Source organism: Onychomys torridus, chromosome 7 (assembly GCF_903995425.1).
Source record: "Onychomys torridus chromosome 7, mOncTor1.1, whole genome shotgun sequence".
Lineage (NCBI taxonomy): Eukaryota > Metazoa > Chordata > Mammalia > Rodentia > Cricetidae > Onychomys > Onychomys torridus.
Window position 1 is genome coordinate 55,927,384 of NC_050449.1, and position 14,102 is coordinate 55,941,485.

At 48.9% G+C, this 14,102-nt stretch overlaps 1 protein-coding gene across 3 annotated transcripts in view; it reads right to left on the minus strand.

Annotated features, from left to right (window-relative positions):
* Positions 1 to 14,102, minus strand: part of Coro2b (coronin 2B) — a 106,083-nt gene that overhangs the window by 24,779 nt on the left and 67,202 nt on the right. For all 3 annotated transcript variants that reach the window (XM_036192165.1, XM_036192164.1, XM_036192163.1), the window contains exon 3: positions 1,461 to 1,577. In XM_036192165.1, the coding sequence (XP_036048058.1) occupies positions 1,461 to 1,577 (117 nt within the window). The remainder of the gene's footprint in view (positions 1 to 1,460; positions 1,578 to 14,102) is intronic.

A 14,102-nucleotide genomic window follows, 5' to 3' on the forward strand; every position in this document is an offset into this window, starting at 1 on the left:
CCCCTCCATCACTTGGACCCTGAAGAGGCTAAAGACAGTAACAAAACCAACAGGCTTCCTTTACCGCCTTCATTCACTGTCCCTACAGGCACTTCCTTCACAAGCGCTGGCCTCAGGAATCCCTCCAGCCAGTCAAGTCCTCTCCACTTCTCCAGCTCCCTCCACCTACCTCTCTGTGTGTAAGTTTTGAGCCTGCTAATCTCACTGTCAACTTGATGAATTCATGGAGATGCCATGGTCAATAACTCCTTTCCCATCATATTCATTCATTCATTCATTCATTCATTCATTCATTCATTCATTCATTCATTTTCTATATCTATCTGTCTGTCTATCTACCTTTTATCCAACCATATATCCATCCATGAAACCATTTCTCTGTCAGTCCATGCACCCAGATGTCCAACCATCCATCCATGTGTGCATTCTTCCAGCCATGCATGCATCCATGCACAAGTCCTTCCATTGATGCATCTAACTGTTCATTCAATCTGCAGTAGGTGGGTTTTTTTTGTTTGTCCAGCCTGGGAAGTCAGGGACACAGCTATGAAGTTGTTTCCAGTTCTAGTACCCTGGGCTCATGGCCTGTCCTCAGACTATGCCAGGTAACACAGGTAGCCCCAGTGGCCTGGCTGAAGAGTAGAGCCATCTTCACTTGGGAACAAAGGGACCCCGGTACCAGCTTGGCTAACACTTTGAATCCTCCTCTGTTCCACTGACCCTCTGAGACAGCCAGACCTGAGGAGGGAGTGGGTACAAGGCTGTGTTGAAGCCAGTGTCCCTGGATTTTCAGCCCCTTTCTACCTCCATCTCTGGGGACTGAACTCAGGTCCTCATGCTTCCATAGCCAGCACTTTACCAACTTGAACGTGTCCCCAGCTCCTCCTCCTTCTCCTCCCTCGCATCTACACATTCACCTGCTCTCCACCCACCCCATTTCCTCCACTCTCTCTTCTGTTTATCTTCCCACCAGGGGTAGGATGTAGAAAGATGGAATTCTACAACACCCTTAGGATGATCCTTGTCACCACTGTCCTTGAAACCACAGCTCCAGAGGACCAACTATGGGACATTTACCAGGTGAGCCCGCAAGGCTCAGGAACCCTCCTCCCCTTGCCTCATCCCTTCCTTCCTTCTCCTCTGCACCTCCCTCTCCCTCCTGCCCTGCATCACAGAGCACAGGCAGAGGCTGAATCACACGGAATTTTTTGATTCTGGTTCTCACCTACACTTCCACACTCAGTCAGCCACTGAAGCATGGGTGTGCCCAGCAAAGATCCTCTCCTCGGTCCCTCCCTGACCCCTGTCCTCTCTATTCTGGGACTAGCTGGAGGAGGGAGAGGTGTGGGACAGGGCTGAGAGCAGAAAGTGTGTAGTGTGTGGACAGAGGCTCTCTCCGGGGGAAGCAGGGAGGTGTGAGCTCAGGGTCATTCCTGAGGACCATCCACTGCTCAGCTCACCGAAGTGTCCTCGGAGCAGGAGGCGATGATGTTGTCAATGAAGGGGTTCCATTTGATGTCCAGCACGTTGCCTTGATGGCCGCATACCTTGGGGTAGTTTGGCTCGATTCTGCCTGTCTGCAAGGGAGAGACAAAGCATTAGTTTGGTGACCCCACTCAGAGTGGCTCAGAAAGGAAAGATCTTTGCCTGGGCTCCTCTGCTGAGGTGGGCCTCCTCTGCTAGAGTGGGGCTCCTTCACTGGGATGGGTTCCTCGGGCCCTTTACTTACTTTCTGTGTCCTGATGGAAACTCATAGGCTGTTTTGGCTTTTGTGGTCCAGCCAGTGGCTGGTTTTTCTCAGCAGGCTGGAGCCACAGCCAGGACCTGGACATTCCTAGGCTCTGATAAAGGTGTCAAGGCTACTGCCCAAAATAGAGGGGTAAGAAACCCTGCCTCCTCCATTCTTGAGCCCAAATTCCTTAAACCCTCACACAGGCTCCACCCAGCCCCTTCACTCAGGGAGGGGACACTTCAAGGCCAGTCACAGCCCTCAGTAAGTCAACATCATCAATGCTTGAACCTTGTCACTTGCAGTGGCTCTTTCCTCAGAGTCCCAGGTGTCTGGGGGACACCTTGGGAGTCTTTTCTGGTTAGAATTATGCTATTTTTTGGAGTGTGTGTATGTGTGTGTGTGTGTGTGTGTGTGTGTGTGTGTGTGTGTGTGTGTGTGTAGGCTGGAGGTCAGGGGTCAACCTCTGGTGTTCCTCAGAAGCCATCACCTTATTTTTAGAGACAGGGTCTCTCACTGTGACATGGGGCTCACCAACCAGCTGTGACATGGCAGGCCAACCAGCTCCAGGGAACCTGTGAGGTTTTTTCCCCCAGTCACTGGGGTTGTAAGCATGTGCTACTGTGCCCCCCCATCTTTTATGTGGATTCTGGGGGTTAAACTCAGGTTTTCAGGCGTGCACAGGAGACACTTTGTACTAAGTTGCATCATCTCAATTGCCCCATTAATGCCATCTTTTGTTTTAGCTTATTTTTGTTTTATATGTATGTCTGTGTGCCACACATGAGTCCTCAGAGGCCAGAAGAGTGTGTCAGATCCCTTGGAACTAGCTTTAGAGACAGTTGTGAACCACCATATAGGTTTTGGGATTCAAACCTGAGTCCTTTGGAAGAGCAACAAATGTTCTTAACCACTGAGCCATCTCTCCAACAACTTTTTCGTTTGTTTTTGTTTTATTGAAGCAAGTTCTCACTCTTTACTTGATAGAACTCACTCTGTAGCCCTGGCTGGCCTAGAATTCCTGGTGCTCCTTCTAATAGCCCTCCAGGGGCTGGGATTACAGGCATGCACCACCGTATCCGGTTTATTTGGTACTAGGTGCAAGTGGGATCCAGTGCTTTGTGCCACCCAGGCAAACACACTACCAACCAATCTACACACACCTCCAGCCTTAGACTATAATTTTTTATAATAAGACGTAAGCTGAGACTGAGCCAGCTTCTATGACCTGGGATCTACTAAGGAAGACCAGAAAGGCGGATTAGCATCCCCAAATCAAACAGCGCAAGTCCAGGCTTGGATTTCCAAACAGTGTGATTCCTCGGGGTAAGGCCTCTGAACCTTCTTGCTCTTAGCCAGTGCCCCTCTCCTATGCCCCTCAGCTTGGCAGCGGGATCTTGCCAGTGCCCTCACTCTCTCCCCAAAGCCACTGCTTCCGGCTCATCTCAAAGCTGCACTTGAGTGTTTGCTGAGCAAAGCTGCATCAAGCTTCTGGCACCCAGCCCAGCCCAGGCCACTCTGAGAGGCACCAAGGCCGTCAATAGCCGGCCATCAGGAATACTGATCTAGGAGCCCACGGGGATACACTGCCACCGGAGGGAGAGGTCTGCCACATTCCTGGACCCTGTGCTGAGTGAGAAGAGACAGACGGGAGCCATGCTCTGGGAGTGTGTGTGTGTTTATGTGTGTGTAGTGTGTGTGTGTGTTTGTGTGTGTGTGTGTGTGTGTGTGGTGTGTGTGTGTTTGTGTATGTGTGTGGTGTGTGTGTGTGTGTGTGTGTGTGTGTGTGGTGTGTGTGTGTGTGTGTGTGTGTTTGTGTGTGTGTGTGTGTGTGTGTGTGTGTGTGTGTGTGTGCAGGCATGTGGAGGTCAGAGGACATGAATTCTGGGACTAGACCTCAAGTCATTAGGCTTGTGCTGTGTACAAGCATCTTTACCTGCTGCGACATTTTTCTGTTTTTTAAGACTTGCTTGTCTTAAAGACAAAATCTCATGTAGCCCGGGCTGGCTTTGAACTCGATACTCATCGTTAACTTTGAGCTTCTGTCCCTTATGCTCCAGCTCCTGAGTGCTAGCTAGGTTTGCCGCTCTCGGGTTTACACTGGGCTGGAGATGGAGCCTAGGGCTTTGTGCTAGGGTTAGGCAAACACCCAACCAATTGAGCTACATCTCCGGCCCCAAAAAGACTGTTAGTGGAGCACAGTTGGGCAGATGTAATAGATGCAAAGAACCTCGTGAACACAATGAAACAGTTAAGCTGTGATGAATTTTTAATACTCTGGGCCTCGGCTTTTATTATAATTTATTTAATTGTAAGTTAATGTAATTTAATTTTTAATAAAGGCCATACTTAACAATCGGCTTTAAAAATTTCCTAGAAAATTAGCCGTAGGCTCTCGTAAGACAGCACACACTGATACAACACAACACTCCTAGTTCTACCAGGACTTCTGCACATTTGCTACATTGACATAATGATGAAATAACAAGCCAGACATTCTAAAATCATATTCGTGTGTGTGTGTGTGTGTGTGTGTGTGTGTGTGTGTGTAAATCAGCGACAGGAGGATCTGAATTTGAGGCTAGACTAGGCTACATAGACAGAGTGCCTCATAAATAAATAAATGAATACACAAACAAACAAATAAATAAAGTAACTAATCCATTCCCCATAGGGGCTGTGAATAAAGCAGACCCTCATCTGTCTGTCTCCAGGCCTGGCTGCAAGCTGCTGACTTCTTCTTCCAATACTTAATGCTAGCCCCACTAGTACTCACTCTGACACCAGTGTGGACAGATACTACTAATATATATTAGTATAATCAAATCTGGGGCTAGAGAGATGGCTTAGCTGGTACAGTGTTTTCAGACCTGAGGACCTGAGCTTGGATCTGTAGCACCCTGTAAAAAGCCAGGCACAGTGGTGTTCATCTATAACCTTGGAAGTTCAGAAACAGGCAGATCCCTGGGGTTTGATGGACAGCTGGTCTACCTGAACTGGCAAGTTCCAGGTTCAGTGAGAGAGCTCCTCTCAAAAACTCAAGGCATAGAATGGCTGAGGAAGACACTCCATACCAACCTCTGGCCTCTATACACACACACACACACACACACACACACACACACACACGCTCAAAGGAGAGAGTGGACCCTTTCACTTGCCAGTCTTCAAAGTGGCTCCTGGCTGCCATCCAGTGCCACCCTCTCATACTTAATGCAAGCTCCCCACCAATATTGCTGCTGACTCTAACACAGACTGCTATTATTAATATATTTTACCAAATACAATCAGATTTAAACCTCAGGACAGCTCAATTTTACAGCTAAGAAAACAAGTTTGGATTGCTTGTGAGTGTGCCCAGGGTTTTCTAGTGTGACACATCAGAATGACTTGCAGGCTTGTATTTCCTGTGGCCTGTGGGCTGCAAGTATCCCAGAAGAGCCATGAATGCATCCCAACTTATTTGTAGATACAATGTTATATTGTAGTGTCAAAAGGTTGGACAGCCTTGATAGCCTCGGTGCACAGAGCTGTCTCTATAGTAGGTTCCTTGGGGGTTGGAGTGTAAGAGGCCATCTGGTCCCTGAGCCTCTGAAGGCTTTAGCTTCTACAGAGCCAGACAGGGACTTAGTGTAGGATGAATGGGAGGGATCATGGGGAGGAAAGAATACAGACCAGGATTAGGTTGCATGGGAATCCATTCCACCTGTCGATATTCCAAGCTTGGGGAGTGGCTCCTGGAGGCCCACTGGGCAAGATCATTCTAGTACTTTTATTGCATTCATTTTTTACAAGTATTTATTTAGTGTGTGAAGAAGGGCACACCTATGCATACATGTGCAGGAATGTGAGTAAGCATGCCCTGGAGGTCATGGGAAAACTTTCAAGAGTCAGTTCTCTCCTTCCATCCTGTGGGTCCTGGGGTCAAACTCAGATGGCCAGGCTTGATGGCAAGAGCCTTTACCCACTGAACTGACCATCTCACTGGTTCTGTATTTTATTTTCAAGACAGCATCTCACGTAGCCCATCAGGTCAGCCTCTGACTCAGTTTGTAGCTGACTTCAACTTACCTTCCTGTCTCCACATCCCGGGTTCTGGCATTCTAGGCATGAACCACTTGCCCTAAGCAAGCACAGAGCTCTACCACTCACCACACTGTAACAGGTTCATGGCCCCTGAGTAACAGTTCCCCTTGGAGAATTTACTCCAGGGAAGCACACCAAGACACCATTATTTTTCCCCTGCAGAAGCCCTGCATGGAAGAGTCACAGCAGGCCAGTTTAATAGCAATGGCACTGTTAAACTGAGGAACATTTATCGGCACAAGGAGTGCTAAAGACCTAACATTTACTGAAACAGAATTGTGTTCTATACACGAAATAATCATCATTACTAGAAACTGCACAATCTGTAAGAAAACACACTATAATGTTCGTCGTGAGTATTCCTAACTAGCTGAGTATTAGTAATGACTTCTGATTCTTTTGTAAAGGTGCTGGCTAGTTTTTTATTTTTATTTTTCCAACTTGACACAAGCCAGAGTCATCAGAGAGGAGGGAGCCTCAACTGAGAAAATACCTCCATAACATGGGGCTGCCTGTAGGGCATCTTCTTAATTAGTGATTGATGTGGGTGGTGGCACCCCAGTCTGGTGGTCCTGGGTTCTATAAGAAAGCAGTCTGAGCAAGCCATAGTGTTGTAGAATATTATTTTAAGGTGTGTTACTTTTGTTTATGTTGCATTTGTTTAACTCTGTGAAGCTGTGTTACTGTGCCTGTCTAAAGCACCTGGTGGTCTAATAAAGAACTGAATGGCCAATGGCAAGGCAGGAGAAAGGATAGGCAGGGCTGGCAGGCAGAGAGAATAAATAGGAGGAGAAATCTGGGAGAAAAAGAAAGAAAGAATGAGAGAGGAAGGAGGAGGACATTAGGGCCAGCCACCCAGCTGCACAGCAAGCCATGGAGTAAGAGTAAGATTACAGAAGAGTAAGAGAATGGGAAAAGCCCAGAGGCAAAAGGTAGATAGGATGATTTAAGTTAAGGAGAGTTGGCAAGAAACAAGCCAAGCTAAGGCCAGGCATTTATAATTAAGAATAAGCCTCTGTGTGTGATTTATTTGGGAGCTGGGTGGCAGACCCCCCAAAATAATAAACAACCAGCAACACCATAGGAAACAAGCCAGTAAGCAGCACCCCTCTGTGGCCTCTGCATGCATCAGCTCCTGCCTCCAGGTTCCTGCCCTCACTGCTTTTGATGATGAGCTGTTATATGGAACCGTGAGTGAAATAAACACTTTCCTCCCCAAGCTGTTTTTGGTCATGGTGCCTCAGAACAGCAATAATAGACCCAACTAAGACAATAATAAACATTAAATTTTAAAATCTTTTTTAAAGGATTTATTTTTAAGCCAGGTGGTAATGATGCACACCTTTAATCTCAGCACTCGAAAGACAGAGGCAGGCGGATCTCTGTGAGTTCAATGCCAGCCTGGTCTACAGAGTGAGATCCAGGACAGCCAAGGCTACACAGAGAAACCCTGTCTCAAAACAACAAAATAAACAAACAAAAAATTATTTTTATTTATGTACCTCTGGCTATCTGTGTGTCTGCTATGTGTGTGTGCTTACTTGTAAAGGCCAGAAGAGGGTCTTGGAGTCTCTGAAGCAGGAATGATAGATTGTGAGCCACCCAGGTGGGTTCTGGGAACTGAACTGGTGGGTCCTTTGCAAGAGAAGTAACCTCTTTTAGCCACTGAGCCATCTTTCTAGCCCCTATCTTAAAATTAAAATCTTAAAAGTAAAAAGATGGTTTTTAATTTTGGTGATAGAGCCACAGATGTAGGTATGCTAGATAAGTACTACCCTGCTGAGATGAGCTATACCCCAATATTTAACATTTTAATTTAAAAGATAAAGATAGACTTTTTTCCCCCAAATTTAAAACATTTTTTTGTAGTGTTGGGGATTGACCTAGGTTCTGGTGTATACCATGCAAGCCAAGATAAACCCCTAGCTCCATGAATATTGTTATAAAAGTTTAAACAGTTGGGGCTGAAGAGGTGGCTCCGTAGCTCTTGCAGAGGACCCACATGTGAGACTCAGCACCCACATGGCAGCTCACGACCATCTGTAGCTCTAGTTCCAGCGGATCAGGTCCTTCCTTCCTTCCTTCCTTCCTTCCTTCCTTCCTTCCTTCCTCCCTCCCTCCCTCCCTCCCTCCCTCCCTCCCTTCCTCCTTTCCTTCCTTCCATGTGTGTGGAGGGTACTTATGTCTCATGGCTGACATGCAGAGGTCACAGGACAACTTGTGGGAGAAGTCAGTTATCTCCTTCCACCATGTGGGTCCTGGGGATGGAACTTAGGTCAGTAGGTTTGGTGAGAGGTGTCTTTACCTGCTGAACCACTTCGTCAGACCCCTGGTTTAATAATAATAATAATAATAATAATAATAATAATAATAATAATTATTATTATTAGTAGTAGTAGTAGTAGTAGTAGTAGAGAATGTGTAGTGTGGCAGGCAGAGGACAACTCTGGAGCCAGTTCTCTCCTTCCACCATTATGTGGGTCCCAGGGATTGAACTCAGGTTATCAGGCTTGCACAGAAGGTGCTTTTAACTGCTGAGCCAACTCACCAGCGTGGTTTACGGATGAGAAACTGAGCTCTAGAAGGACTCGCCCAGGTGAGGCAGACGGGAGGCAGGTGCTGCAGCCTGCACCTGGCTCTCTTACTCACTGGCATCCCTGCTGTTCTGGTTGGAGATGAGGTACCAGTGAAAGGCATTGAACATCAGTAGAACTTCCACCCTGTTCCCTTCTCACCTGGTGCCCCCTCTTTCTTGTGCTTCTGAACCCTCACTACACTTTAGAATCACCTGGGAAGTTTCTAAAACTCCCATACCTGGCTACAGAGCTTAGCTATCACTATCACTGTGTCTAAGTGGGAGGCTGGACTTCGGTGCGTCTGAGAGATTGCCGTTATCCGTGGGTGGCCATGTTTGGAAACCACTACTGTGATACCTATATTCTCTTGGAGCCTGGATTCCCCACACCGGAATGTACCTGAGACTCTCCTACAGATAGACAGGGCTGATGCTGCAGGCAGCCTTATCCATGGGGGTGGGGTGGAGTGGGGATGAGATGGGAGGTGGTGGCATGTGACCCGAAAGCATGATGGGACATCAGCCTACCTGAAATTCAATACCACACATGGGAAGACCAAACCCACATTGGTGATGGGCCATATAAGGGTTGTCCCCTGTGAGTCCGAAGCCTCATTTTGAGTGACATCTGTAGGCACTGTCTTTTCCCGGTTGCTTCCCTCTTCTGTGTGCTGTCTCTTAGTCCCAAGGCAATGGATGGACTGTTGGTATTCCTTGCTCTCCTCTGGAGGGAAGCTAGTAGTATTAATGAGCTCATCATCACCTGGGGCTGTCATCCATCTTCCCAAAGCCTGCAGGAAAGGTCAGGTGCCCTGTGCCTCAGGCTCTGCGCTCTATGGAGTCTTTGCCCCAATCTGGGTTCAGTATCCTCCACACACCTCATCTTCATAGTATCACCTAGAGAAGGTGATTGATAGGTGAGGAAACTGGTCCCTAGCCCACCTGATGGTGACAGCTGGGATGAGTTTGTGCAGGTTAAGAGCAATAAACACTATGGAGCTGGGAAGGCATCTCATGTTCCCTCACACAGGGGTCCTTCATCCATGGTGCCAGTTACAGCCCATTCCCAGTGGTCCCAGCATTAGCTCCCGAGAACATGCCCACTTCTCCTGGCTCCAGAAAGGAGGTACTGGGGCCATCTCTGTCTTTGGTTCTGGGAAGTATCTGTCTGGAGTCCTCAACATAGACAAGAGGTTCCCCTGAGACTGGAAGGCCCTGAGTAGTGGAGTGTGTATGTGAGTGTGTGTTGGGAGGAGGCTGGCTCTCTGGTGCCCAGGGATTCCTGCCAGGGCAAGCTTCAGAGCCCAGGCTTGTCTTTTCTGTGTGCTGGTTACTGGCCCTTTTCATGAAGCTCTGTGCTAAAACCCAAAGACAATAGGAACTCTCCACCACACTGCCGAGCCTGGCAGACCTGTGGAAAAGAGGAAAGCAGGCTTTTGGGGACAATCTGGCAGGGAGTCTAATTCCTTCCCCCTGGCTGTTCTCTGCCTATCAGGTGAGGAAGGCAAAGAGCCAGAGTACTGCAGTACAGGGGATTGTGTCTTGTTGAGAGAAGGGTTTGTGTATAGGGCAGGGGGCAGGGAGACGGAGGGCAAGCAAGATCCAAAGACGGAGGCAGGGGGACACCTAAGCTTCAGGATGCCCTATACCTGCAGATGTCTGGATCTGCTTAGAAGAGCTGAAAACATGGAGAAGGGCCAGACCAGAGAGGAAGGCTTGGCTCAGACTGCTGAGGAACTTCCGCCGTGGATCATCCTATGCAGGTGGAATGCCCTGCTGGAGCATTCAGAAGCATGTCAGAAAGTTACCAGTATTCTTGGAGAGGGCAGGGGGCATTGACCCCATGAGCAAGCCTTGCATGACACCAACACCTTCACACGCTGTGCCACTGAGGCTCCCCCTGCTGTAGTGGGTAGCCATTCCAGCATTGGTCTGGAAGTTCCAACCCCCATTGAGGCTTCGGTAATGGTCACGCCTACAAGGCGGGGCCAGGAGAGGACGCTGAAGACCCAGGATCCAAATGAGAAGGATCTCTTGGTGCCCGGACCCTGGATGCTAGAGGTAGACCAAGCAGAGTTCTCCAGAGAACACCGCCAGACTGTGCCATACCTTTGCCAGACCCTACAATCTACCTATCCCTTCATTTGTAAGTTACGCCACAAAATAAACCTCCCTTTTAACTACGTGGAGTCGCCTTAATAATTCCACCAATACCCTGCCATCCCTTCAGCTAGCTGTTTCCAAGCTGTTCTTCTATAGTAGTGGACAGACAGGTAGCTGAGCTCTGTAACAGCCAGCCTACCTGGAGGATCATCTCCAGATCTTTTTCTCTTCCTGCGCACCTGGCAGAGCTGAGCTGATCTCCAGCTAACCTCTGTGCCCTGGTCTCCAGCAGGACACGTAGGTAGCTGAGGCATGTAGGCACACCTCTCAGTGTGACAGAAGAGAGAAACCGAGGCTCAGAGCCAACAACCTTGTTCAAGGTCATGTAACACCACAGAGTGGGTGGCGCAGCTACCAGACCCTGCCCAGGACTTGCTCTCAGGGGAATAAACTGTCTATGAAGAGCCTCGTGCCCTGAGCTGACGAAACCGTGCTCTTCTGGCATTCAAGGCCTTAAGCATGATGGGGTGGGAAGACAGTGGAGGAAGGCAGGTTGCCAACATTCTAACTCCAGCGCTGAGTCTCTACCATGGAGCAGACTGTGGCACACAGAACACTGGATCTGTTGGGAATATTTAAGAAGTGTCTGCAAACATCTGGAAGCTCACAGGCCTGGTGCTGAAGCCTTTGCATTATGTGGACTGCAGCGAGGAGAAGGGAACTTTCTGGTTCAGGCAAGAGAAAGAGAAGTTGGGGCCCCAGCCCTGGGCTGTCATCACCAGCCAGAGCTGTGCCTAACAGGAAGGCATGGAATGCTGGAGACATAGCCTAGACCACCATAGTGTGAGCTCAGGGACTTCAGGGGCTTTTTGATTCTTGCCTTGAACAGATGTCATCTGGGAAGAGGGAACTTCAACTGAGAAAACGCCTCCATCAGACTAGCCTGTGGACATTTTCTTGATTAGGGATTGATGTGGGAGGGCCCAACACTGTGAGTGGTGCCACCCTTGGGCAGGTGGTCCTGGGGTGGATAAGAATGCAGGCTGAGCAAGCTAAGAGAAGCAAGCCAGTAAGCAGCATGGCCTCTGCTTCAGGTCCTGTCCTGACTTCCCTCAGAGATGGAGTGTGACCTGAGGATTGTAAGATGAAACAAATCCTTTCCAAGTTGCTCTTGGTCACGGTGGGGTTTTTTTGGTTTTTTGAGACAGAGTTTCTCCATGTAGTTTTGATGCCTGTCCTGGATCTCGCTCTGTAGACCAGGCTGGCCTCGAACTCACAGAGATCTACCTGGCTCTGCCTCCTCAGTGCTGGGATTAAAACTGCGCCCAGCGGTCATAGTGTTTTATCACACCAATAGAAACCTGAAATAAGGCACAGGCCTTAGTCATTCTGGCTTTTTCCTGGACACTGTACCTGCTCCAGAGAGGCTGTGCAGTGGGAGAGACCTAGACAGAGATGCGGCATGGATGACACCAGTCAGGAGCCACCCTCTAGATCAGTCTCCAGTGAGGCCGGGCATCTGTGGTACAGAAACATCTCTCAGAGGGCCTGCCAGGTCTTCTGTGTCAGCCATGTCTATAGTTCTCTTCCTCCATAACTCATCAGAGCCAGGAAGAGGAGAGGAGAGGAGCAGGTGACCAGAAGATCTTCCTATCACATGCAGCCTGTTCAGTTCATCTAGTGTAGTTGTAGGCTAGCCCACTCAGGAGCATTTCCAAGCCACAGTCACAACTGGACAACAGCAGCAGGTGACAAGGACTGTTCATCTCCCCCCTGTGGCTCCATAGCTGTGTATCCCTGCCTGAGTTTTTGCCTTTTTGGTCTCAGAGTGAAAAGTCAAGGTTTAAAGAAAGGGCAATCAGACTGGGTGAAATCGCCACCGTGGTCCTTCTGCCTCCCTGGCAGACATTCCTATTCATTCATGGAGTCCTGTCCAAGCCTAATATTCAGAGAGTTGTGGGCAGGAGACATAAGTGGGCGAATGAGATGGAGTTTCGGCGTCAGCCTGGCGGCATGGGGTCCAGAGAGCTCTGATTGCTGTTAGCTTCTGAGCCATCCCTAAGCCCCACAGAGGCCTTGTGGAATTAATCCCCACCAAGGCTGAACAGCTGAACATTAGCCCTTCCTTCCTTCAGGGCCACCCGACCCTCAAGAGAATTCCAGCTGATTATATATATATATATATATATATATATATATATATATATATATATAAAATCTCACATATAATATCTATATGTATATAAATTTTTATTTAGTGAGCATAGGGTGCACATGTAGACATCAGAAGCCGACTTTCAGGAGTCAGTCTTTTCCTTCCACCAAGCTGGTTCCAGGGATTGAACTCAGGTCTTCCAACTTGGCAGCAAGCTCTCTCTGAGCTGTCTCTTCAGCACTCGAGCTGGCTTCTAAACTAGTCGGCGTGGACCCCATGTGGGTCCATCTGTGACTTTCACCTTGCACTGCACCTGGCATTTTCTGTGCACTACATAGCCACCTTTACGATATTTAGGGAGTCAGGAATCCCCCACTTCCTGATGTAGAGGATATTTTCATTCTTCAGCTGCCTTGACTCATGCCCCACGCCTCTGTGGCCACCTTGGGGCTTCTATTACAGGTGTGCACCACCACACCTAGTTTACGTACTCCTGGTTGTTGGTCCCGGGGCTTTGTGCTGAGAAGCAGGAACTCAACCAACTGAGCTGTGTCTCCATTCCCTAAACAAGCTTTGTCTCTCCAGGCAAATCCCCGGAGCCCTGGGATCTGGCCTCAGCATCTTTCCTGGCAGCCCCAGGGCCTTTGCTCCTGCTGATGCCTGAGCTGTCTCTGCACTGTCTGCAGAAAGCTGTGCTGAGTAACTTCTGAGGTCTCTGTTCAGGCTCATGGGGTGCAGGACACCTTGAGGGGCTCCTGGGAGTGAGAGGAGCAGCAGTGCCTTCAGAAAACGGAAGGAAGAGAAGGTGAGCAACACCAGTCCAGGGAGGGAGGGTGTGATGGCAAAGATGTGAGGCCTGCCAAGGTCATGGTCCTGCAGTCACAGATGTATAAAACATCCTGAGCCACCTCCATGCCCACTGACTGTGGGTCTCAGGGCAGAAGCACTTGAAACCCATCTCCAGGGTTCCTATGTATTCACCCACTCAGAGGCAGCCACAGGCACTGGGGTGTTAGATTCCAGTTCTGTCTCTGATGGGTGCCCACAAACAGTGGGCAGAATGGAGGCAGCTGGTGCTGCAGGGCTCATGGATGGTGGCTATCCCAGCTACTGGAGCTAACCCTTACCCTCCTACCTCAGAAATGCCTTTAGTCATTGTCCCGAGACTTGAAGGTGGAAAGGGAGCAGAGGAAGAGGAAGGAGATGGAGAGGGAATGGAAGGACTGGCTCAGCTCTAGCTTTCTTCCCCATGCTAGATGCAGAGACTAGCGGCTGCATTTAGCTTGTAGTCGGGGCCATGCTCAGTGTGCTCACATACATACACACTAAGCAAACTGGATCAGAATGAGCGGCTAATTAAAGCCAAGCCAATCACACTTCTTGGTCTCTGGCCTCCCACCCTCTCACACATACACACAGCTGACTGGATCAGGATGAATATTTAATTCAGACTG